The sequence below is a fragment of the Pterocles gutturalis genome, unplaced genomic scaffold (genome assembly GCF_000699245.1).
Source record: "Pterocles gutturalis isolate BGI_N339 unplaced genomic scaffold, ASM69924v1 scaffold12451, whole genome shotgun sequence".
NCBI classification, from domain to species: domain Eukaryota; kingdom Metazoa; phylum Chordata; class Aves; order Pterocliformes; family Pteroclidae; genus Pterocles; species Pterocles gutturalis.
Genome location: NW_010100546.1, coordinates 26781 through 53418, shown reverse-complemented (window position 1 = coordinate 53418; position 26638 = coordinate 26781). Strand labels below are relative to the sequence as shown.

At 37.2% G+C, this 26638-nt stretch overlaps 2 protein-coding genes across 2 annotated transcripts in view; one reads left to right on the top strand and one right to left on the bottom strand.

Moving 5' to 3' along the window:
* The first annotated feature begins 873 nt into the window (after positions 1-873).
* On the top strand, positions 874-2987 carry SFR1 (SWI5-dependent recombination repair 1). The gene is made up of 3 exons (XM_010080275.1): positions 874-982; positions 2118-2504; positions 2736-2987. The coding sequence occupies exons 1-3, from the start codon at positions 887-889 to the stop codon at positions 2925-2927; spliced, it is 675 nt and encodes a 224-aa protein (XP_010078577.1). The 5' UTR covers positions 874-886; the 3' UTR covers positions 2928-2987.
* Positions 2988-5308: 2321 nt separating this feature from the next.
* Positions 5309-26638, bottom strand: part of CFAP43 (cilia and flagella associated protein 43) — a gene marked incomplete at its 5' end in the record, with an annotated part of 46511 nt that continues 25181 nt past the window's right edge. Inside the window, 24 exons of the mRNA XM_010080286.1 lie at positions 5309-5400; positions 6042-6195; positions 6942-7022; positions 8976-9140; positions 9990-10146; positions 10951-11063; positions 11852-12059; positions 12452-12540; positions 12840-12926; positions 14612-14719; positions 14795-14914; positions 15393-15518; positions 16325-16402; positions 17162-17260; positions 18074-18280; positions 18884-19090; positions 20456-20572; positions 21315-21419; positions 21856-21981; positions 23416-23485; positions 24141-24262; positions 24830-24995; positions 25718-25848; positions 26289-26441. Of these exons, the coding sequence (XP_010078588.1) occupies positions 5309-5400; positions 6042-6195; positions 6942-7022; positions 8976-9140; positions 9990-10146; positions 10951-11063; positions 11852-12059; positions 12452-12540; positions 12840-12926; positions 14612-14719; positions 14795-14914; positions 15393-15518; positions 16325-16402; positions 17162-17260; positions 18074-18280; positions 18884-19090; positions 20456-20572; positions 21315-21419; positions 21856-21981; positions 23416-23485; positions 24141-24262; positions 24830-24995; positions 25718-25848; positions 26289-26441 (3081 nt within the window). The remainder of the gene's footprint in view (positions 5401-6041; positions 6196-6941; positions 7023-8975; positions 9141-9989; positions 10147-10950; positions 11064-11851; positions 12060-12451; positions 12541-12839; positions 12927-14611; positions 14720-14794; positions 14915-15392; positions 15519-16324; positions 16403-17161; positions 17261-18073; positions 18281-18883; positions 19091-20455; positions 20573-21314; positions 21420-21855; positions 21982-23415; positions 23486-24140; positions 24263-24829; positions 24996-25717; positions 25849-26288; positions 26442-26638) is intronic.

The window sequence follows — 26638 nt, the reverse complement described above, 5'->3', positions numbered from 1 at the left end:
TAATTGCAATTTGCAGGTAAACAGAGTTGTAGCTTGGTGATTTTCCAGTTGCATTTTGGTCGTTAGCAGATGGGTCACAAGTGCTAAACTAAGTTAAACATTGCAAAATCAGTTTGAAGTTGGTACCTGCTGAGAGGCATGACTTATCATTTTAATTAAGGTGCTTTTCTGAGCAAACTGGGGATGCTTTCTTCTAATCTAAAATTCTACTTGTGTGAGTAATTACTTTTTTAAGCAGTATACCCAGAATGCTCCAAACAATCCTTTTATCACTACTTGGGATGTAGTTAAATGAAAGAACTGGTTCTTCACAACCTGGCTTAGTAAGGATTATTTGTTTGAGTTAGACAAGCAGTAAGGGTCATTCAGGTTGAGAAAATACAGTTTGTTTGGAGTGAACTTTTTTGATGGATTCAGCCTGGGATTTATAGGCATGCTATAATGGGTTCAAGTACTTCATAAATTGTCTTGCTCCTTTTTAACACTTGAAGAGGATATCATATAGAAAAAAAATTATGATGGAGAATATCTGCAAGAATTTTTATAATATTTTTCAACTTTTTAAATAAAAAATCCTATAGAGCTTCATGAGTGAGGGAAAAATAATATACAAAATTCATAGTAAGACGCTTTATACCAGTTACTAGTGTCATTTCTCTTCTTGAAGAAAATCCATTCACAAAGCAAGATGCTACTTAGCACGTGAAGCAGTTGTGTAACTTACGCAGATGTCTTTTTGAACTTAACAATTAGAAAATAAGCTCTAGTATTTCTTATTAGAGCTTTTTACTCATTTCTATGGCCACATGGCTCATTATAATCGTGTGAAAATGGTACCATACATAATTCACTCCATCTTTTAACAGAAACTGCTATCCATCTGGAGATGGAAGAACCAGTGTCTGATAAATTGACATCTTTGTGCAATACACCAAAGGATTCAGGGACAGCAGCTCCACAGGGGACTAGTTCAGGGAAACAGGTATGGAAATTTATTAGTTTTTACAGTAATATGACTTTCATAGTAACAAAAATGCTTGTGAAATCATCAAGTAGTTGGAAGTCATTGAAGGCTGGATGGCTAAAGATAAGTACCTTATAGCTACAAGGTTGTCCATGTAAAGAATGTGCTTGGTATACATTGCTCTGATCATGCAGATGTTTGCTGTGAATACAAAGTGACCGAGCAGTACGGTCCCAATGCCATACCAATAAATTTAAATACTATTTAGGGTTTGTGATGGGTTTTTTTGTTTTGTTTTTAATGTGTCATCAGTCTTCTCAAATCCTAGTTTCCTGGGTTGCTGTGTATGCAGAATGACTTCCCGTGAGTTCTGCTTGCACTTGAACAAAGTACACTGCTTTCAGTTTGTATATTCTCCGTAATGCTGAGCTCTACTTTGGTATCCATCCTTGCATGTGTCATGGTGATGCTGTCATGCACGGCATCTGGACCTATGCTGGATAGGGCTAGTTTGCAAGTGTTTCTTAACACTTCTCTCCCATATTTTAGTTTATTTTCACAGGTAAAAATGTTAGAAACAGATTATAAAAAATAATAATTGTTAACTTATTTTGAAGAAAAAAAATCACTTTTTAGATGCTTATCAGTGAAGGATCTCAAAGCATGAACAAGTCAAAATTATACAGATAATTTCTAATATTCTCAAGTAGAATACAGAAGTTTTATATTAGTGCTAATACAGAGTGTATGTGTGGTGGGACATAACAGCAAAAAACCCTCATGCTTTATCTCCATTAAACTAGAGGGGAAATTGAACATGATGGAATAAAATCAGCCAAGTTGAAATATGCCATGTATCTTCTGCACAAAGACTAGATGAGTAGGTTTGCCTCAGTGGTAGGATTTGCTCCTAGAAAATGTGGAAGTACATCTTTCCATATCTTGCAGCTGTGTGTGCAAACACATGTGAAAGGAAGAAAACTTTGTTTGTGGAAGTTATAGTAAGAATTAGGAAGTCTGCCTTTATGATGATCTTTACATGTATGATATATTCTATGTAAATAATAACTGAAGTAAATAGTTCTTTGAAATTTCATCGAAATATTAGATTATTCTGATCCTCTGGGGCTTTTTGTTCTTTTCTTTTTTTTAGCCAATGAGTGCAGCTCTGAGGGAGCGATTACGGAAAACAAGACGTTCATTTAATGCTAATTTTACAGTGGCAAAGCGGCTCAAAATAGACACTGAAGAAAAAGACTGTGCTGATGCTGACAAAGGGTGCCTGGCAAAGACAAGTACAGATTGTTCCAGATCACAAGATGGTTCTGAAAACCTGGAAAGAAATGGCACTGGACATACATGTTCCAGAAGTCCCCTACAGGAAAATGATCTCTGTGGATCAGCAGGGAATTCTCATGTGCTACAGGCTGATCTTAGTCAGCAACAGACCCTGCAAGAAAAAGTAAGGCTGGTGAAACAAGTGCAAGAGAAGGAAGAACTACTTCGGAGGCTCAAATTGGTTAAGATGTACAGATCTAAGGTGAGGCAAACCTCTGGAAAAAACCCACTTTGAAGTAATTCTTTGAAGTAGGATTCTTAGTGTAATCCTCATTCATTCATTTAAACAACAATACTGACTCACTCTCCTTTGTGTGTAGTAGAGTTTATATATTGTCACAGCTGTTTTATAAAAATAGATCTGCAGGGTATCAAAAAACCCAACATTTCAGCAAATGACAAAATTTTTATTTGTTTTTTTTCCCAATTTCAGAACAACCTGTCTGAACTGCAGGCTTTGATAGTGAAATGGAGAAGTAGTACCCAGCTGATGCTATATGAACTACAGTCAGCCTTCTCTGCAGATGGCAAGAAAGTGAGTCTCACTCAGCTGATAGATACTTTTGGACTAGAAGACCAGTTATTGCACTACAGCAGAACAGAAGAAGATTTTGTAGATATATAATCTACATGTGCAAAGCTTTCAATTACACACACACATAAGCAGAGAAGACTGAATGCTGATCACATAAGCGTTGATCAGAGAGTGGACTTTATTCTGAGTTTAGCAGGTTTTCTCAGGAGATACTTGTAAAGCTACGTATTTAGACAGCAGGCACTGTAAAAGGCACTACTTAATGGAAAACTTGTCTTGATAACTTGATCAGTGAATAGTTATTTAATAAAAATAAAATTAAATCAAGTCATACTTTAATAGAAGGCAGGCCATTATTTTAGTAGTCTTTGCATAGTTACTTGTCTTGAAATAAGGAACTGAAATGAATTGTAATTTCTGTTGATGTTCAGATGGGGAAGAGTTCAGTTCTTTTTTCATAGATACGTCCCCATTTTACAAATGTTTTCCTGCTGTCACTCCGTTAATGACAGCATTTTGTGAGTTAAGTAAAGATAACTTTTTCTCCTTGTTAATATTCTGAAGCTGCAATGAGATGTTCTCAATAGCTTTAATTATTACTGAGGTAAATGTGCCATAATGCGATGATTTTCAGATACTGGTCTGGACACTTGTCTTAAGGGAAGCTGTCTCTTAAGCATTCTGCCACAGTCTGAAATAATAGAAGGGAAGGCAAGAAAATTGCAACCAACATCTGTCTACTCTACTACTGCCTGGGCGAGCCCAGGTGTTTTCTCTTCCAATAAAAAAAAAAAGCAAGGCCTTGCCTAATGGGAGTGCTTCAAATACAGCATTATAAAGCTGAATAAAACTTCAGCATTTCATTTATTATCGAATAAGTGTTGTCTTTTAATTTTTTTTTTAATCTTAACTTGAAATTGCTTATTTTCTCACGATGGCCTGTGCATATAGTGTGGTGACTTCTGTCTGCTTTTATTCTCCTTAAAATCATCACTTGTCAAGTGTAACAATACATGAATCTTAACTACTTAACTACATTCCTTATTGGTTGTACCTTAACTGTTTTGTTTATGGGTGACATTTCCTGTTTCCTTAATAAGGAAGTAATTCCTTACATAACTCAAGGGAAAGAAAATCAAAGATCCTTTAACATTGATAGGGCTCATTAGACTTAAACCTGTACCCACAACTTGCTCTTAAAAATACTGAATGTTGCTGTCCACAGAGAATTAATGAAGAACCACCTTTTATTGCTAATCACATTTTCTATATTAAGACACTATTTCTTCTGCCTCAGTAGGTTAAAAAAAAAAAAAGATGATGGTGCCTGCTGAAGGGGGCATTTCCTCTCTTCCCTGAGATCCTTGGCAAATTTGGAAACGTGTTACTCCTAGGGAGGTTTCATCAGGAAAAAAAAAGTCTTGCAAGAAGAATGGAGATGTAATTAGAATCCTTACACGCTCCAGTTAGAGATGATAAAGCAAAAAAGGAGGTGGTGTGCAGCTGTAATGAGATGGTGTACTAGATGGCAACAGAAATAGTTTTTACTTACAAAGTGTAGAATTTTGTTAAACTAAGGTATCAAAGCTATTAAGGCTCTCACAATGGAATGAGTTCAGATTTTATGTTAATTTATGAAAGGAGGATAAGAATTGAGTAGGTACATCAGTCTCCAGCAGCCATTAATTTTATCAAAGGTTCTTTATCTTTCTTAGCTGTCTTGGAGAGATCTGGCACGAGAATAGACCGATCAATGCAAAGGGGGGAGAGATAGCAGCAACTATTTCAGGAGGCCAGATGCTTCCAAATATGGTTTTCCTGTGATTCTGCCAGTTGCAGCAGCCACAGCTACTGGTGGCTGCAGGTAACTATGCTAACATAAGCAGTAGCTTTCAGGACTCAGCCAAGTAGCACACATGGTCATGCTGAAGCATACCTTCATCTTCTCAGCCATCTGCACCTGTGCCATCACAGGTGTAAATACTAAAAAGCAAAACGAAGTCAAAGCCACAGACATGAATTTTAGCAAGTGCAAGTTCATGGATTTCTTGCAGTACTTCACCTTCAAAATGTTCTACAACTGCATATTGCAGACTAAGGATTACAAATACACCTGTTCTTCTATCAGTCTACAAGTTCTTCTACCCTTTGTGTTCTGTAATGCACTATATGGTTTATGTAATCCGAACAGCAGAATTACATCTTATGAACTGAAATATAAGGGGGATAACACTAGGTATAAAATGTAAAAAAAACAGAAAAACATGCATCTTTCAATCTGAAGTTATTTTTTTAAGAAGTTATAGCATAAATAATTTGTGGAACAAAAAGTTTGGGGAGAAAAGGTAGATGTCCAAGCTCTTCATTTTAGACAAGGCCATAGTATTATATATCTACCTGGACTCTGGTTTTTAAAGAATAGGGAATGTTCTTGATCTCAGTCTTTCAACTTCTGCCTGAAAAATTTCAAACTATTCTTGTTCCTTTACAAGACGCTGTAGGTGTTTCTGCTTCAAAATTTCTCGGTAACGCTGCTTTGCAATCTTTTCAGAAACTTGTGTGTCTGCATAAAACAAGACATAAAGGTTAGACTGTACTTGTAGGGGATGCATAATCTATATTTATATTGGACCTGTCCTGGGGTTATTCCAAATTCTGTATAAAATAGGCAAGCATTTTTAAATGTCTCACAGTTGGGCTTAAGAGTCTTTTAGTACTGAATAAAGAAAAAAAAATTCAAAAAGGCACTGGGCCTGGTTCCTTTAGTTTCTAGCAAGTACCCACTGTTTGAAAATCTCCAGCTGTTTTACCAGTGGAAAGATCTCTATAGTTTTCCTAGCAGTGAATACCATTCCCAACTTCCTCTGTTCCCTTGAATGAGTGGAAAGAAGTGGGTTGAACAGTTCTGAGAAAAAAGGAAAGCATGTTGTCTGATGATGGCATTAATGACTAATATTTTGACTTAAATAGTTTCAGCAATTTAGTCAATTAACTTTGGTTACAAGAACAGCAATCTCTAGGTATGTTCTTAAGTAAACAATGTTAAATTGTGGTAGAAAGGGCACTGCTAATTGTGCACATACAGTAATAAATAGGTGCTCCTTGCCCTTTAGCTGATGCTGATGGAGAACAGGACCGTCTAGTCTTGGAGATATTTTCTGAATGTTTTTTGCTTGTGACTTAGAGCGCATTACTGTGACTCACCGGCTGCCTCAAAGATATGTCTTCTTTCTGAAACAGAGACAAGCATTTCCTTCAGCTCCAGGCTGAGGTCATAGTTTTCTTGCTCTTTCAAACTGAGGCACTTCCTCAACTCTTTAATTTTTTTTTGTCGGTTCTTCACATTCTTCTTGTGCAGCTGTCCATTTCCAAGTGAATAAAGCAAATATATGAGCTTATACAAAAGCTGTTCAGACAAACTTTTGAATGAAACCTATAATCCTAAGCATTTCATTGTAGCACAATAAACTTTCATGTATTTTGATTTGACTAGTGGCACATTCTAGCTTTACTTTGTATAGTGTCTTTCACACACACTGTATTCCAGTATGCTTTATGGAGTTCTAATATAAGTAGCAGACAAGGAACAAGGAGGTATGGGTTGGGGAGAGAGATATATTAAAGATAAAACTTGAAAGGCAAAGGGAGGAAAGGAAGTCAGGAGCTGCTGAAGAAAAGGTTGTGCTGAAGTTGTCAGATGGGCTGTAAGTTAAATACAAGTTAAACACTAATGCTTGAAGAGGAGGCTGATGCCAGCTAGAGCAACGTGGAGAAAATCCAGTGGAATCACTTAAAACCAAGGATAATAATAATTTGAATGTTGGAATAGATGAGGGAGCCAGTAAGTCAGATTGTTGTGTCTGTATTATTTTGAATAGAGGGGGAGAGAGATATTATGATCAGGCTGGCACTCCTGGAGAAAAATATTAAGCAGTGAAGACTGGAAGAATGCTTCATTAGAAATGGAAGAGTGACTTTTATAGGCAATGTAGTGTAGAAAGTGATAAGCAGATCTGCATTCAGATATTCAGGAAGGAAATATTTAGGAGTTGCACTTAACCTAAGGATGTGTCTCTCAAATGTGGTGGTTCACTTAGGTTTTACCTCATCCATGAAGCCAAGAGTCTGCTCCATCACTGAAATATGGTTGGCAACGCAGCTGTCATAGTTCGGCACAGTTAGGAACTGAAGAATTAAAAACAAAAAGATGACATCTTATTAAGCCTAGTTGTTTTCGACAATTACACACTTCTGTAAAGACAATCATACTGTATGGAACTCAAAAAAAATAGAATTCTGCACAGTGGAAAGGCTTACTAGTGACCATAAATGGACATGGTAAAGATATCCTTGGATGCCATGTGAATACTAGACTGTACAGCTGTTAAAAGTAATGTTATTTATTATGTGTTACTGGAAAAAAAAGACCAAGCAAATTTGTAAGGTTGTCAAAAACCCAAGCTATGCTTTTGCTCTTAAGGTAGTCTAAGCTAATACAGCTGGAGGCCAAAGTGCTACACATACCGTCTGTGTTTAGGCCAGAGAAACATGATTATTTTCTGTCAAATGGCTTCCTAGGAATTCTTACTCCTCTTATATCTGCATAGTAATTCAGGTTTCGGAGAATTTATTAAAGATTTTTTCTTGGGCACACTGCTATTAAAATATCTCTTTATCAAATGACAAATGGTAAAAAAGGCTGTATGACCCGTAATGGGTAGTAAACAGGTTTCTATAGAAGCAGAGTCATCTCTCCAGAGTACTGTCTCACCAAAGGGAGAGGTAAAATGCTGCTCTAGTTAGAAAAGGAGAAACAGGAAAGACCCAGCAGGCTCCTTGCCTGCAGCACCAAGCTGCTTTCACTCACTGCTTCACAAATAGCCCTCATTCCAGGTGTTCTCGGGTCCTTGCCCGCATGCATTTATCTAAGCCCTTATTCTTTCTGTTCCTATTGTTGGGGTCTCTGTTGCCTTGTGTTTCCTAGTAACCCCGCATTTCTACTCAGTGAAGTAAAGTCAAGCCCCTCAGAGCATTCAAATTCTGATTAAACTGGTATATGCCTTTGCTATGGGCAAGTCTAACTCTGAAGGGCAACAGTTTAAATGAAGTTTGAGCTAACAGCAACACTCTAGTGATGAATTTGCTACAAGAACTTTTCAGTGTGTTGTCACATCACCTTTTCGGAAAGCTGTTTTGTTGGTGTTACGGAAGTCCCTTGGCTGGAATTCAGAAGTGAACAAGCAGTTTGGTGAACAGCAAAACAAATGAAGCCTGAGCAAAACATGTGTTTTGGAATTTCTTCTAATCTTTTGATTGAATTGCAATATTCTTACCTGCTCTCCAACATTCTTTGTTTTCTCTGTGCGTTATAGCTCTTCCCACTGTAATATCTCTAGCCTGCCCATCCTCCTCACTCCAAAATTCCTTACTCCAAACCCTTCTGCCCCCCACCTCATCATCACAAACCCATCAGCTTTCCCTGCAGTCTTCTGCATCCCATACTGCAATACCCTCAGGCTTCCCCTACGACCCCTCCTCCTCCTCCTCTCTTCTCCCACTGGTATCCTTGGCCCTCTCCCACAAACTTTGCCTATGTTTTCTGGCCTGCCAACTGGGCTTATTCAAAGCTATGTGGGTCCTGACTTGCTGGCCAGCTGCTGCCTTTTACTTGCCAGACATGGCAAACAGTTCCCTGTCATTTTGCTGCTCGGCCAACAAACGGCAGTGAGTGGGGCTCAATGAGGCTTCTGTAGGAACACTCTATCTTTGTATACTGAGGAAAAGTTAGGGTATTTCTGTGAGATACCAGATGGGAGCACCTCAGACCTTTCACTTAAAGGGAAGTTACGGTGCCTCATTTAAAAGATCTCTTCCTTGTGGTTGCAAAATCCTGATTCCTTACTCTCAGTGCCAATTTTGAAACACTAAGAGTTAGGGCTAATTTTGCCTTTATTTACACCTGAACATCTGAAAGAACTTCATCACTGATCAATTTCAAGAGTAAAACTTCCCTTTGAATGCTCAATTGTTGACCTATTAGGCATCGGGTTTCTCCGCAGTAGTAAGAAACTTAAGAGGTATGCCTACAGGCAGCCAAATTTTCTCTGGTCAAAATATAAATTAGAAAAAGTAACTCACTAGCTGGCGATCTTTTGATATAGGTAATGTTACAATATCCCGAGCCTTCTGTTCCAGGTCTTCTATCTGCATTCTCATTTTCTTATGTTCCCATTCCAGCTGAAGTATCTCTTTAGAGAAGTCTTTATATTCCACCATACTAGCAATTTTTTTTTCCCCTTGAGCCTGAAAAATAGATTAATCTTAATTAACAGACTTTACAGATTATGGAATAATTATTTACAACAAGATGGGCAAGCTTCCAAAGTTATAATTTTAGTAAGGAAAACATGCTATACCACAGCCTCTTTCCAGACTTCGCTCCATATAGTTCTCTTTCATGGAGTTTTGTTCCCTTTAATGCTTTATGCCACAGCCTTGGATTGTAGATTAATTTCTTCATCTTTGATGAAGAAAATTACAACTAACTCCTCTCTCCATCATTCTATCTTTTATCAGAAGGCAAAGGCATTGTATCTGTACAAAATACAAATTTGCTCTGTATAAGGTATTCTGCAGTTGTTACAGAAGGCTTTGTGCAGTAGCAGCAACAAGCAATTTTTGTACAGCTAGAATGCCTAAAAAAAAAGAACGTTTAATGAGAGTATGAAAAACTGGTTAAATTATAATCACCAATTTCACCTTACATTAAAAAGTGTATTACTTTTTTAAATCTTAATGTAAGCTACTGTTCAAATGCTTCCTAATGTGCCTATAACTGCCTTGAGGGAATTTTTGGACTGGTGCCCGGGATATCAGCATTTTCTATTTACAGAGTGTGTGTAAGTGATGCTATGTCTAAAAACTGTTGCCATTTCATTGCTCTGAATTGTATTGATCAAACAATCAAGAAAGCAATCTTTGCGTCATGTTAAGAGACATTACAGAATTCTTAGTAGCCTCTAGATTACAAAGGAGCCTACTGGTGTGTAGTAATGAACTGAAACTAACGTCAAACTGGAGAAAAAGCAGAGCCCCTGAAAGACAGTGCATTTGTTTAAAAAGCTTAAATTTCTTTCAGATAATGTAAATTACCATGATAGAGCAATTCAGTTCTTCAATAACACTCTTATTAATGAGAATGGCATCAGTGTAGTCTGGGATCTCAGTAATTTCCAATTCCACCTGTCCTTGTTTTAGCAAAAACTGGACAGTCAAATTCAGTTGAAGTTTCATCTTCTCCTCCCGCAGCCTAAAATGGCAGAAAAGAAAAATAATGTTTATTGATTTCAACAGGATTATATAAATCCTCCCATGATTCTCAAAATGTTTATTACTGGTAAGTGGTATATTCATGTAGGGGTTACTCTTTGACAGCCTGTCTTCTATTTGCTCCCAAAGTGACAACAGAATTTGCAACTTATTTCCATACATGAAGTTTTCAACCACCGGATTCAGTTTAACATACTCTAGCATATGTACTGAGAGAACATGTTCTTATTGAACAGAAATCTTAACAATTGATAAGAAAATAGAGGAGACTCCCTGTACCTGTCTTCTTATATAATTTATCCTGGGGTTTGCTCCTGAATGTCAATGAATGTGCAAATTATGTCATGTACATGAAAAAAGGAAATATTGCAGGTCCAAGCAGCTCAGTGAAATCAGGTGTCACGTGACTGAACACATATTGCAGCTAGGAGTGGTCACTGTATCTTAGACCTACATGAGCAAAATTTAACTGAGCTAGCTAGCACAAGCCATGAAGGCTTTCGGGGATTCACTATATGATGTAGCTTTTGGGGCAGTCAGTTTGCATTGAAGATGATGTTCCCATCCTTACTGATATTGTTACTTAAGATGGCAGATTAAGACCGGTTTGGCCTGCTCGCATGTGTGGCAATAACACTTTATTTCAGAAATATCACAGGTCTCAGATGAATTCTAGATGAAAGAGTGTTGGAGAACTCAGCGGTGTAAGTCCTCATGTAACTTCTCGTTCTGTGTTGTTGGAGTATTGAAATATAGCTGAACATAGGAAAAGAAACAAAATTACCAAGCGAGTTCTTGGATTATGTCTTCTATTTCTGACTTAATCATCTCATTGTCATTGATTCTTCTCAGGAGAAAGGACTGAATCTCTGCCAGTGTTAGGGTTTTCCATTTCACCTAAGCAAGCAGTATCATAACATTTTGAACTTTTTCAACTTTGTCAGTATGTTAGAGAAAGCCTCTTGATGAACAGAGAAGGCAAGTTGTTAAGAAGACATACATATGTATAAATATGCAGCCTGGTATTCTCAGAATCGCAGTAGAGCACATGAGACAAAGCAGTTACAATTCCTACGCTCTGCTCAGAAAATAATGTATTCATTTATGCATAGTTTATTCACATGAAGGGAAATCGCATTTCCTTCTCTCTTGGTCAAAGATCATGTATTTCTGTCTCTGGATAATTTAGACTTATACCTTCATCCTTTTAAACTGAACAAATAGCTTGCTAGAACTTTCCAGCAATACCCTTTGTTAATTATTGCTCTTGGTGTTCTAGAAAAATATGAGAATGCATCAGTGCAAATGTAGAATGCTAATGGGAGGGAACGACTCCATAAATAATGGAAATCAAAAACCTTAATAGTTTTTTGCTATGGATAGAGAAAAGGAGAATTAACTTTTTTTTTAATGAAACCATAATAAAGTCACAATAATTCTGATCAAATCCATCCACATTAATATGCTAATTTTTCCTCTGAAGGAGAGCGAGAGCTGGTTTCCCTTGATGACATTTCTATTATTTTGAATTGAATGTGGCCAGAAGAAATGTTCAAATTGAAATACACCTTATGTATGCTGCATTGTCATTTCACCACTAGTTTGACCCTACACTTGAACTCCACTGAAGTTTAAGACCTGAAAATATCACAAAGTATACTAGTAAAATGAAGAATTTTACATACCAGCTCCTCAATCTCCACTTTATTTCGTCTAGCTAGACAAAAATGTTCCCATATAGACGTGTCTAAGCCATTAGGCATGTGCTCAGGACTATCCAGTTCATCCATGGCTTTCATTAAAAGAGTAAGTGCATCTTTGTAATCTTCATCTGAGCCTGAACAATCCCCATATGGGTTAGCGGTGTCAAGGAACACTTCTGTCACTGAGGTCCTAGTGCACATACACAATATATACAGTATTTACTTTTTATTTTCTCTTGCATAAAAGATGCTCAACATCAACTAAAAACATTTTGTCCTCTCAATCTCTTGAAAAGAGCAAATAGGTAAGACTGCATCTTACACAAATTAAGAATATATGTTTTTGAGAACTGGTGGTTATTTAGATTGCATTAAAATAGATTGTGTGGGGTGAATAAGGAAATGTAAGTACTCAAAATAGCAATCCTTGGTATGATAAGAAATCAATCGTTAACTATCCAATAAAAAACAGGCAGTCTACTGATTATCAAAATAACTTAGACTATTGAAATAAATAGCATTCTCATTCTTGACACACAAGAAATATTAGTATTGAAACAGATGGAATTGGGGGGATCTTACTTTGGTCGATGTTTGTAAAGTTGTAAAAGTTCATCAAGGAGATCGGCAGGTACATCTGCAAAATCCTTTGTAAAACCGTATTCCAGATTCTAGGAGGAAAACAGAAAGCTTCCTTGTTACCACAATGTTATTTTTTAAAAAGCATCAATCCACCCATATATTAGAAATACAGAATATGCTGCTCTTCCAAGCACTCTCAAGCATCACATGAATTGTGACTATTTAATACATTCTATGCACATATACTCCTTTACTGCTTGTATTTCAGTGACCAGCAAGTTGACCAGAACTTATCCCATGCTTATGGTGAAGTATGTTCTTCTCATTATCAAGACACAGCATTGACTTTTTAATTTCTGAAACTCCTTGTGTTTGTTGAGAGTCTTACCTTCTCTTCATCTATTGCATTTTCATAGGTGTCTATGTAAGCTTCGATTTTTTTTCTTGTAGTCTGGATTGTTCTTGCAGTCTTGATCTATAGCAAAACCAAAAGATTTCAGGAATGAAACTCAGCCAGAAGAAGCACTGAATGGCCACTCATATATACTGATGAAGCTGACACTTTCTTATTTCTAGAGAAAACCTTGTGAGCTATTTTTACTAACAATATAATGCCTTCTTCAGGGGGTCACTGGTAGATACTGCTAAAAGGTGAGAAGGTGCAAAATTAAACTATTCCACTGCTTAAGGAAGTAAGAAATCTGTGTAAGAAATATCTTATACAAATGCTTAAAAGTCTTATGTTTAAACTTTGGATGTAATGACCTATGTTGATACTTGTTTTCACTTGCATAGAGATTTCCTTTTCCTTTCACGTCATCACAGGTCAGACCAGTCGAAAATTATCAAATGCTGTTCAAGACCAGTCAAAAATTCTCAAATGCTGTTCATGGAGCGTTCTTCATTTTAGAATGCAGTTTCCCTGTTGTTACGACATAGTTCTGCTACGTGTCAGAATACTAAGCTCATCTGTTTTATCAAGGCTGTCAAATGCTTTTATTCTGGCTGGAGAGACCATTTTATTGTATTTGACAGTTTCCACAGACCAAAAGATAGACCAATGGAAACATTTAGAAAATTTGGAAAAAAAAAAGCATTTTGAAAAATGTAAGCTGATATACACTCGGCCTCAGATAATTTTAAAACTAGTTCAGCCTATTCAGTGGTAAGGGCTAGATGGCTACTTTGGAACCTCTCCCTGTAGCTCACATACAAGTGGCTGCTTGCAGCTCCAAACACAGAGATCTGTACAGGCCAAGTAGGAGATAATGGGGAGGCATTAACATATTCCCTGTGGACTCAGGAACAGCTCCACAAAGACAAAGCAGGCAAATGAGATAATATTGTCCCAAGAGCCAGAACCAACCTGCAGACTACCACCATTTAGATCACCTGAGTCACCCAGGTATTGTCAGGACACAGGAATCAGAAATGTTAGTAAAAATTATTCCTGTGGGCACAGAATCACAGAATCACAGAATGTTAGAGATTGGAAGGGACCTCGAAAGATCATCTAGTCCAATCCCCCTGCCAGAGCAGGAACACCTAGATCAGCTCACACAGGAGCAGTAAGCACTTGTATTGAAATCCAGATCTACTACCTGTGCTTTCCTGTCATTGACTTGCATATGGTTTGATAGCGATGGGTAAACTCTTCAGGAGATCAAACTGGTCGATGAGACTACAAACGCTTTGAACTCCATGGTGTGTTCTGTTTCCACGGTCAGATACTCACATGCCACCTCTGTCTATGCTTTGAACTGGCAAACACAAGTCAGCGTGGCCCTGGCCTACATTAGACACCTCAGTGAAAAATGTGATCGCATTACGTATTATTTTGTGCATCTTTTTGTCATAAAAGCATCATAATTGGTGCTTCCAGCTTGATACTGGATACTAAAAATTATATAGCAAACAAATATCAGTATGCCCTTCTGAAGGTATGGAGTTTTACCAAAGAACGAAGATGAGTATCTGTTCAAAAACATATGAATATATAATGTATGTCACTTGTACAAGTTGAAAAACAATCAGTGACCCTGTAAATTGTCAGAAAATAATTTATGGCAAAATTTTGATTTGGAAAGAGCAGTTTTCACAAGAAACTATATTGTAAATATTACACTTTTCCTAAGAACAGCATTCCAAATGATAACTTACTTTTTCTTTCTCCTTTTTCATAAGGAAATGATTCAGTCCAGCTTCTCTAGTGTCCAACTCTTCATTCAACAGTAAAGCATAAACGAGATTGACTATTTTGAGTTCTTCCTGTGAAAAGATTGTAACAAAAATGTTTCCTGCTGCACAGAGGCAGAGATGAAAATTTAACGTTATCTGCAATACCTGATAGATGACCATCTCTGATTTCACTTTCCTTTCAGAGAGTCTGCACACAGTCTCATCAAAATTTTGTGTTGTTTCCTGGATGGAAGCTTCAATTTTCTTCAATTCATTTTCCAGTGCCTGGGGAAAGGAAGGACAGGAGGACCAAAGAAGTTCTGATATCGTTATAAGATGCTGGAGAATGCACAATATCGCACTATATCCTTCAGCCAAAAGGTCCCAGTAATTACTTGTTTGGAAGGAGGGTGCTGGCAGGTTAACAAATTATGTTGTCCAAATAACACTTTGAAGGATAAGTATAATTCTGTTATTTGTGTATGGCATCAGCAACTCTGGGAAGGGAACCTGAAAAAACATTTTAGGAATACTGGTACATTTGTGAAGGAAGGACCTATAACATTTGGTATAAGTAGAAATTGCCTTATTTTACTATCTAAGCTAGCACTTATTAAGTATGCCACATGGTCTTTGTTCTTCCTTTGTTCTTGATTTATTCTATTTATCGGTGTTAATTTTTAGAAGTAGTTACTAAGAAAGATCAGAAGCTTTGGTCATGAGCACTGTGAACAAAACCACTCCTTTTCTCATTTTAATTTACCCTTCTATATTTTTCTTTTTCTTCATTCAGCTCCTTGACTTTTTTCTCATATTCTCTAAATATTTTATTTTCTTCATCATTCCAAACATCCTCAGGCTTGGATATAAAAGGAGGTGGAGGAATATCCTGGAAGTATTAAAGACAACTATGCTTCAAAAGCAATATTAAGTCACGATCAGCACACTAACAAACAATAGCACACATGAAATTTAATAAAATATATTTCTTAGTGGTAAGTAAGGCACAAGCCTTAAGTCCAAGTAACATATATATTCTGTTTCTCTGGTCTGTTACTTGCACCAGTAGTTCTGGTGTATTTATATTGTGCTACTCTCTTATCACTCACTTACAGGAATTCACTGCTGGATCTTGTAATATAAAAGTATTTTGTACTCAAACATACTACTGTTGGTACAAGATATACCACATTTTCTGTTTCAGAATCCCAAATCTAACTCCACGCTAATGTATCCTTCTAAATGTAGTCCTAATTTACCAAAACAGATCAATTCCAGAGAGACCACTTGGGTCTCCCGTATCCTTTTTCTGTGACACTCCTTCACATTCTTTCCTTCCTTTACTACTGTACTATCATCTCTGCTGGGTTAAATGGAACACAGTATTTTTCTGTATAAGATCACAGCCATGGATAATAGACCCTTCCTCCAGCAATACAGTTGTTGTAATAGTAACAGTAGATAAGGTTCCTGTAGTATTCCATTGTGATATGGACAGGTGTTGATGAGTAAATTATATGCGGGCACTAGATTCTTATGGTCTCTTTTGAGTCCAGTGTCTATCTAGGCATAATGCAATTCTACAATTCTCCTACTTTCTCCTATCACTTAGGTTAGAAATATTTGCTAGTTCAATTTCACATTTCCTTAAAAGCCCACAAGCTACCTAAATGATAAGGCAGAAACACAGCTCACCATTTTCAAGATGTCTTCCTTTTTGACTTCTAGCACTCCACCCATCATGTCATCAAGTGCACGCAGTCTTTCATTGTCCTGGGAACAACCACAAAAAATACTTTAGGGTACAAAAGGAAGTGTAGTAATTGGGAGTTTTGGGAATGATAACAGGGTAGTTCACCTCTATATCACCCATACCATTATACTGTGTATAGTCCAAGTAGATTAATGCTGTTTGATGATGTGTGTGAAACATGCTGAAATCCTCACAGCTTTTTCTAGTGGATAGAGTTCATATACCAAGTAATTTACTAAAGCTGCCATTCTGGCAGTTTTGGAAAGAATACATATGCATAGACTACTCCTGGACAGTTGTCAAGCTAGGATGAAGGAAGCTGTAGTGTCACTGTCTTACTGTACATCTCTTATGGGGCCAGAACCACCTTGGGCTTTTCACAGATGCATTTCAAATCCAGAGGAAAGCATTATGATCTTCCAGTCTGATCCCTGACGAACAGAGGTTGCTCAGTCAACAAACACATATCAAGCACCAAGCTCCTGATTGAGTAGTAGCATGTATTTAGAAATGTATGTAGTCCCCAGACACTTGATATGCCATTTCTAATTCCCACTAAGCACATTTTTCAAAACTGTGAGCCTAACGCTAAATCTTTTCTTCCCTCAGCTGTTTTATGTAGTTCTGATTGTAAATAATAAGAGGGAAAAGGCACACATCATCATCATCTACCATTTAAAATTTATTCTCCCATACTACATTACTGGAATATTCCAGTGCAGCATTAACTAAATAAGTCTAACCAGAGATAAAGGGCTATTCAGTAAAAAGTATACTACTTTAAGTACCATAGCCGCAAGGCGTCTTTCCATTTCAAGCTTAGCCAGGATTTCTGCTTTCTCTCTTTCTTCTTGAGATAAGTATTTTTCAGCTTTAATCTGAAGGAAGGAAATGAGGTTCACATCAGGGTTCTTTTCTCCAAACGTGATCACATGTGGACTAAGAAAATTTGGAAAGATGGTGTAATACTAATTCTTAGTGCTTTTTGTATCTCTGCTCTGTCATGATATTCCTTAAGAAGAAAGTTGTTCTTTTTTACAGCTCCAAAAGCTATATTTAAAAATGCTAGAATACAAACTACCGTAATTTTTGTTGATATTAGTTGTGTTTTGTGCATATGTTTTCTGACAGTGGTATAACATGGACTGGTGGGAGAGCAGAGAGAAGTGGGGAAAGACTGACCAAAAGAGCAGATAAGATCAGTGGAATATATTGTATAAGAAATATAGTGTTTCTTTAGAAATTATCAATTGAATTTATAAGTACAGTACTAAGTATGCTTTAGTACCTAGATACTTAGTTTGAAACTACTTAGTTTCAAAATGGTGCTCAAAGAAAACAGAGGAACTCTGATCTATGGAAGTAATGCCTGCAAGCCTGGTTTGAATTTTATAGTCAGGAACAGGGGGAATTTCTACCTAATTTATGGGCAATTAAAAACTTTTAACAGCAATAAATTAAGACTGTATGCAATAAACTAAGATTGTATACATTTTATTATTTCCAGATTGACTTATTAAGACCTTTATCCCTAAAAAGGGAAGGGAAACAAAAGAGTTAAAAAGATGATCTTAAGTACACAGACACATCTGTTTTAAGTTTTTTTTAGTATTGGCACAATGTCTGGAAAGGAAAGAAATTAGAGAACTGTATTTGAGTGAGTGAAAGAGAAATATCTATTTTTCAGAGACCTCTGAATCCTGAACAGTGAGTGCTCGCTCTGGTATCTCATCATCCATGAGAGCTGGCTCCCACACTTCCACTTGGAGGTCAAGTTGGGACAAGATTTCTCGGATCTTCACGTTTCTTTCTTTCACTCGTGCTATCTCCTGCTCCTTTTGTCGTGCAACTACATCAAATTCCTTATTAAAGGCAGTTTTCACTTTGTAAATTATGTCCTGAAATACCAAAAAAGGAAACAGCAATACTGCACAAGTTATATCCATCCATGATTATATACCACTCCCCAAGCCATCAGAATCACAAATGCGTATGTTTTTCTGTGTGACAGGGAGAGAAACTGGTAAACATTGAAAACTCAAAATGAAGGGATGGTAAGACTGGAGAGAAAGGAAATGGTGTGGAGATCCAGATGATCTTTCATTCAGCAGCAAACAATATGGAAAGAGGCTATGTTTTGACAGGGCATGCTGAGATGGGCAAGCTAGCTTTGGCTGTACAAACTCTTAAGCTGAAGCACCAGTGGGCAAATACAGATACTCTCAAATTGGGTAACCAAGTCCATAAAAGTGTTTTTCTTCCAGACCTGAGCTGGCAAATCCACATGGTGCTCTACTGCATCAGCTTTCATCTCCAGACCTGAACTGGCAAATCCACATGGTGCTCTACTGCATCAGCTTTCATCTCAGTAACTCAGAGACCTGTGCAACTCTCCATTGTATAGTGTCAGTATGCCCAAAACCTAGCAGTGACTGTGACTGCTGTGAGACCAACTGATATGACAGTGTCATTTCTGTAATACAAATTTCAGAGGCCATCACCTTCAATAATACTATCTGATTGACTTTCTGCTCCCTGGTGTACAAGTCCCATTGGCGGTATAGGATAGATGTGTCTCCACCATACTGAGAGCTCAGACTTCCAGTGAGGCAGTAAGATGCACTATCATCAGTCATTACTTCTGCCTTCTCTCCTTCTTCCTTAAATAATGCAATCTCTGATTCAATCTCAAGATTTTTCTTCTGAACCTGAATATCACAAACACAATAGCTGGGTTAATTTTGTACACAATCCAGTGGCACATGTATTAAAATATTATAGAGGTTATATTCTGCAATTAAGCTCACTGATCAAAATAATACAAGTTGAAATGATCATATCTGGAATATTGGGTCCATTTGTAAATTCCCCAGTAAAAGAAAGACATGGGCATACTGGAGCAAGTCCAGTGATAGGCCACTAATACAATTAAGGGTTTGAAGTATATAATATGTGATGACAGGGTGAGAGAGCTGGAATTGTCTAGCCTCAAGAAAGAAAAGGCTTGGGGGAGATCTTGGTAATACATATAAAATCTGATGGTGAAGAGTAACGGCAACAGAGTGAGACTCTTCTAAGTGGTGCTCAGTGACAGATTGAGAGGAAAGATGTATACATCAAAATACAGGACATCCAACTTAAACATAATAAAACATTTTTCCTGTGAGGGTTGTCAAACATGGAAAGAGGTAGGCCACAGAGGTTGTGGAATCTTTCATATATTCCAAACCTGACTGGACATGGCCCTGAGTAAATTGCTCCAGAGCAGCTGGACTAGATGACTGGGGAAGTGATAGCCCCCTGTACTCGGCATTGGTGAGGCTGCACCTCAAATACTGTGTTCAGTTTTGGGCCCCTCACTACAACAAAGACATCGAGGTGCTGGAGCACATCCAAAGAAAACCAATGAAGCTGGTGAAGGTTTTAGAGCACAGGTCTTATGAGGAGCAGCTGAGGGAACAGGGATTATTTAGCCTAGAGAAAAGGAGACTCTGGGGAGACCTTATCGCTCTCTACAACTACCTGAAAGGAGCTCGTAGAGAGGTGGGTGTTGGTCTCTTCTCACAAGTAACAAGTGATAGGACAAGAGGAAATGTCCTCAAGTTGCACCAGGGGAGGTTTAGATTGGATATTAGGAAAAATTTCTTCATCGAAAGGGTTGTTCCAATGAACAGGTTGCCCCGGGAAGTGGTTGAGTCGATTTCCCTGCAGTTATTTAAAAGACATGTAGATGTGGCACTTAAGAGACATGGTTTAGTGGTGGACTTGGCAGTGTTAGGTTTACGGTTGGACTCAATGATCTTAAAGGTCTTTTCCTTTCCAACCTAAATGATTCTATGATTTCCAAAGGGCTCTCCTAACCTCAGCTATTCTGTGATTCTTTAATACTGATCCCTTAGTTCAGAATAAAAATACAACACTTCATTTTTATTTGTATTTTTAAATTTTCTTGGTCAATTTCTACAGCAAGAAAATGGACTTTAGAAACATATCTCTGTAAAGAAGGGCTAAGATGCCAACTCAGAACATCCTGATCTGCAATGCCTTTATGCAGTACATCAAATAGGTTGTACCTGATGATTGGCTGTCTCAATCTCCTTTAACCGGAGAACTTTCTCCAAAGTTTCCAACTCTTCTTCACTACGTTCCTTCAGTGGATAATTCTTCACTTCACAAGCCATATGGAAGCACTGTTCAAATTATAAAAAAAAAAAATGAACCCAAAGTAAAAAGTTCTTCCAAAAGCATCAATCAATTAATCTGTTCAGTACATTAATGCTAAACTGTTATAAAGTCTTCTTAAAATCAGGAAAAAACACAAGGATCAATTAATATAGACAACATAGTAAAAATACAGGGGTAAGACAAAACACACTTGCCTTTTTGGTAGTGAAAATGGTTGGTTTAAAATGTGCGTCTTTTTTTTTCTTTTTTTTTTTAAATAATCTATGGATATGGCCTCTTTATCCACAGAATTCAACCAGAACTAGATTTTTTTGTAAAATTACTTGGTCTTTCACCACCCTTGAGATAATCCAGAATTATCAGTTTAACCAATTTCCCTCTGTTTAAAATAGGCAAAATCAGGGTTAATTTTTTCCTTTATGTTCTCTGTTGCAGAATTCTACTGACTGCACACAGAAAAATAATATTTACCTCTCCTTTTAGCAATACTGCACAAAAATATCTGAGAACAAGGAACTGAAGATTACTTATTTGCTTATCAGCACTCTTATCCACCTTCAAAGGTAAAATCAGCCAGGGTCAGACAAAATTGACAGAATGAAAGATTTTCATGAGCCCTGGGAAGAATTAATTTTTTTCCCACACCACAAGCAAATCAGAAATATGTTATATTTCTATTTATTTTGTCTCTGTGTCTGAAGGAATCAATAAAAGACTGCAGAAAATTAGTTAGAAAACAGACGTTACCTTAACTGCACGTCCTTTTACACACATGGCATTCCAACACTCATTTTTTATGACATCCTGCAAATAGCGGTTGGCTAAATTCTCCATCTCAATCTCCTTCCTCACCTTTCAAGATTCAGAAAAGAAAACAACAAGATGTGATGCAAAATAACAAGATATAGGCAATTTGTACTGAGTTATTGAAATAAACCTAACAGATGAAATTAACTACCAATATTGCATCATCTTAGACTATCACAGCTATCTTAAAAAACTATATTGCATACTACTGAAAGGCATCATTTTATATGCGAAGAAAAGCATTATAGAACTTAATGTGCCCAAGGCCACAGTGTCAGATTCACAGCTTCTGGTATAGATCATATTCCAGTCGGCAATGTCTACATAAGCGCTCCATCTGCTTCAAAAAGTTACTTAAAGGACTTTTTTTTTCCTGGTTCCCAGCAGTGAACCACAACTTTGGGATCATCTTCTGTTCTTCAATCATTCTTCCTCCTTTTCACTACCAGTTTTAAAATGTTCTCCCCTCGTTCTATCATACCCTAGCGACTTCTTGTTCAGCCTGTGCTTGTGCTCTTTCCTGTTCTTCTACATCCAGGTTGAACTCCTGCAGCTCCAGTTTCTCAATGTCTGGCACCTGTTCATTTTCATGCATCATTTCCTGAATCTGTTTTTTTTTTTAAAAGAAGTATAAGGAATAAAAAGTAATTTGAATATGAATAGAGGAAATGGGTTTTTTTAACACTATAGAACTTGATATCAGAGAAAATTACTTTAATTGCCTACACTTTTAACCACTTCATGGTAATTAGTAAAATGTGCTGCCTGTTGCTAGTGACAGAGTACTAAGTGAACATGTTTCATCTTTCTCTTAAAGTTGATCTGGATGTTATATGTGGAGTTGTGTATACTTTCTAAGAATCTGTAGTATGCAATTCTTTATTCCCTGGTTCTGAGAAATTTATTAAGTTGTTATCTCCTTATTAAGTTGTTATCGATCTTATGCAGTTCAATAAAGAGAACTGCAAATTCCTGTACCTAGTTCTGAGCCCTTTATTAGGTTGTTATCACTTTACTAGGTTGTTACCTCTTTAGTAAGTTGTTATCTATCTCACACAGTTCAAAAAAGGGAAGTGCAAAATTCTGCACCCAGGGAGGAACAGCCCCATGCACCAGGACACGCTGGGTGCTCAGCAACCGGAAAATAACTTTGCAGAAAAGTAGCTGGGGGTCCTGGTGGACACCAAGTTGAACATGAGCCAGCAATGATGTGCCCTTGTGGCAAAAAAGGCTAAGGGTATCCTGGGCTGTATCGAGAGTGTCGCTAGCAGGTTGAGGGAGATGAGAGATGTGGACCTAATGGAGGGAGTCCAATGGAGGTGATTATGGGACTGGAGCATATCTCATATGAGGAAAGGATGAGAGAACTGGGACTGTTCAGCCTAAAAAAAAAAATGGCTTGGAGGCAATCTCATCAATGTATATAAATACCTGAAGGAAGGGTGCTAAGAGGGCAGAGCCAGGCTCTTTTCATTGGTGCCCAGTGACAGGACCAGAGGCAGTTGTCACAAACTGAAATACTAGAGGTTCCACCCAAACACCAGGAAACACTTTTTTTAGTGTGAAGGTGATCAAGTAGTGGAACAGGTTGCCCAAAAAGGTCATGGAGTCTCCATCCTTGGAGGTAATCAAAATCTGTCTGGACATAGTATTGCGCAGAATGCTCTAGGTGACCCTCTGCCTTATCTTCTTCCATATAGCAGCATTTATGGAAGGAAACAGAAGGAAGAGAAGAGGAGAGGACTGTAGTTTCTACAATGTAAGGTTGTTAGACAGGCAGAAATTAGCCTGCTGGGGAGGATAGATTGCTCAAGGTATAAGGGTGGCACAAGATATTTATGTGGAGCAAAGGAAACCGAGAACCAGATAGTAGTTCCTGACAGGTTCAGTGTATAGTCCCTGAAGAAGCATGTCTCTTTATTACCTGTCTGCTCAGAGTTTATGACAAAAATGTAACTGAGTGCTAGAGCTGATAGCCATAATGGAAGTGTACTTCTCAAAAAACTGGTAAGCTGAGCCCTCACCCTTGTAAGAAACTCACAGTTTTACGCAGCTTTTTAATTCCCATTTGCAGCTCTTTCTTCTGGTTAGCAAACTTCTGAGTCTCTTTGCTTATGACCTGACATACAACAAATACATTGTTAAAAGACACAAATGCACAAGAAGATAAAAAAAGATTGAAATAATCTAAAGGAAAATTATCTGTACAGAAAACAAAATGCCAAGGGATTTGGTTAAATAACATACTCACCTCAACCTTAACCTAAAATAAACCTCAGGGGTTTTGTACTTAATGTTATATTGTTGAGTATCGATTTATCAGTGCTGTAGAATTTGTTATTCTGGCCCTTGGGAAGAAGAGAGCACCTGCTTGGTTTCTGGTAATAATCTTCTGTGCAACTTTTTGACATTTAGAAGAAAAAACTCTTTATAAATTTCTAAAGGAAGCAAATTTCTCTGGCAATTTTCATGTAGTTTACTCCTTGTGTAGAAGTGGTCTTTTGGTCTCTAGAGCTCCTGTTGTGCTAGGTACCTTCTCTAATGTGTTTATAACCTTGACCTAGGATTTCTAAAAGTCTAGATTGCAATTCCTTAACCCGCGGGTGCATCCCATCAGGACCCATAAAAGTCTAGATTGCAATTCCTTAGAGAGAGGTCAAAATGTCAGAAAAGCTTTAAAAACTAGATTCCTTTACAGAATATAATTTGGTACCCTAAACCACTACGACTCTTGAAAACTCTGGATTTGATTAATACTTGTTCTACGAAAGTACCTTCTTTATTTTCTGACCTATCCATGTCATATCATTGGTACTGGCTGAATGCAAACTGGTGATGTTTCCATCGTCTTCTGTCACTTCTACATTGTAAGATTTAAGTGGTGCCTCCTGAAATTAAGGATATAAACATCCATCTCAGGTACTTGGAGAGAATGGAAGAGAGACAGAAATTAAATAAAAAATGGACTCACATTAGAAGCAACACCATCACCACCAAATTCCAGAGTTTTACATTTTTATTCCCTAACCAGTCCCCAGACCCTTGCTACTACACAAAGCCTTTTGACTCAAACAGTCTGGACAATACTAAACTCTGTAATCAGTGCTTTGCTTGATTTCAACAGAAAAATATACAACTAGTGACACACAATTTATAGGAGTAACATCACACTGGGAGTGACACAAAACTTCACATGAGAAGAAAAATACTTTCACAGAGTTTTCTGTGGCTGAAGAAACCAAGTGAAATTGATGTGAACATCATCTTCCCATAACTATTCCATTTCCTTGATAATACTATTCCATAAATTAATAATTACGCATATTCAGCCTGTCCTCAACGGTATTCTTCTACTTTTACAAAAGGATCAGATTTTGTTTTGAAGACAGATTTTACCATGTGTAATCTTAGGATAATGACCAAACATTTTTCCCCCATAAAAATAAAAAAACCACCTTAAATTTCTCTTCTGGAAGTGATTCCAATGTCGATTCTGGGTCAAACTGCCATTCTGCCATGGATTTTAAAACGCTATTTTCATTCGAAATAGAGTTGCTCAGATGAGCAAGAAGAGATTGCCAGTGAAAAGCAGCTTCCTTAACTTCAATTTCCTTTATCTTCCTAGTAAACAGAAAGGGAACTGATGTATTTTTTGTGCATTACAGAAAAGGACAAAGTATTAAATATTCTTTATAACACAGTTAGTAAGCTCTTTTAAAATGCCTATTTGATATTTTTACATATGATTTAATATTGTTTGAGTTCTAGAATTGCATAATTAAGAGAAGTTTGCAGTTAAACAAAAATTCAGAAGGATGGATTATCCAGATTAGAAATATTGCCCTGATGAGTGATCTTTAATCTGTGCATCTACCTGAACATTTGTTATATCACAGAAAAGCTGTAATTTTAAGTGTCTCGTACTCCTAATGTCTGCTAAGAGCTCTCTATAGCCACAGTTGAATTTCCATTAAAGCTGTGATGTCTCCTAATCTCTGTGTTAAAATCATATCTCATGAGATTACATCCTTTACATCCCTTACATCCCCAGAGAGCCCCTTCAAGATGGTTTGTTTGAGAGTCATATGAAGCTCGCTATGGGTAATACTTATCAGAAGTTACTCCTATATCTTGTTTTGCAACCATACCCAAAGTACAAGACTGTTCATGAGCTAGGGAGACCGCCTCTAAAGATGAGAGGAGTGATTTTATCTCTATCCAATTCTTCTTCTTAATTCAAGACTAATAAAAAGAAAGTCTAGAATCACAAGCAGATGTAAAAATTAGTCTGCCAGGATACAAGAATTTACACCATCAATATTGGTCTGCCACTTTATACATACTTCCATTTCAGACACACCAGGGCACCATCACTTTCACCATTAACGAGGATGAATTTGCCATCCAGTGAAAATGCCACGGATCTGATTCCCCCTCCTTGATATGAGTGACAATGCTTTTGAGCAAATATATCCTAGAAAAGTCATAGAAGCAGTATCAGCAGATATGTTTTTCTAATGGAATATGTCTGTAAATTATGCCTCTATTTTTAGATAAAAGTCAATCCAAGATGTCAATACAAAGTACATAAAAGACTAGGATTTATGAGTTTAACATTTTTGACTACCTATGGGGCAAGTTAGTAGTATATTGACTTTACAGGAGATAAAGAAGAGTAGTAAAATTATCTACCTCAAGATTTACTAGAGAAGAAGGTAACTAGTTTGTATGATTGTATACATATTCTTTATAAAAATAATTGTATTGTATAATGTTATGTCAGTTCACGTTCAACATAACTTTTTCTGGTACACTTTATATTGAAGTGAAGAAAAACTTACAGTGAAAGAGAGTAGCTTTCACACCTCTTTCTTTTGTAAACCAAACAAGGCTTGTGCCTGGATGCCTACCTACCATAGTAAAAGTATGATAGATGAACAAAACACCGTCTTTTGCTGCTGATGCCAGCCATTGTCTGTTGGGTGATAAACAGAGGAAACCTGATCCAAACTGCTTGATAGGAATCCTCTTTTCTGATAAAACTATTGATGGATCTTCCAACATATTCTGCCAAACAAACAAAATGTTAGCAGCAGTTCAGACGAGAGAAATATCAATGCCATTTTGAGAAAACTAATGAGAACTTTGTGGGTTATCACATGCATTGCAATTTAAAATGTTGGATTACTGAGCTCAGGAAGCAGTACCATTGCTGTGCTGCAGATTTGTGTCTCTTCTCTTCAAAACGGTCTGTATTCAGTATG

Coding starts and splice junctions, on each gene's coding strand:
- SFR1 (XM_010080275.1), top strand. CDS start 887: ATGGAAGAACCAGTGTCTGATAAATTGACATCTTTGTGCAATACACCA. Junction 983..2,117: donor GGACTAGTTCAGGGAAACAG/GTATGGAAATTT, acceptor TCTTTTTTTTAG/CCAATGAGTGCAGCTCTGAG. Junction 2,505..2,735: donor TTAAGATGTACAGATCTAAG/GTGAGGCAAACC, acceptor TCCCAATTTCAG/AACAACCTGTCTGAACTGCA.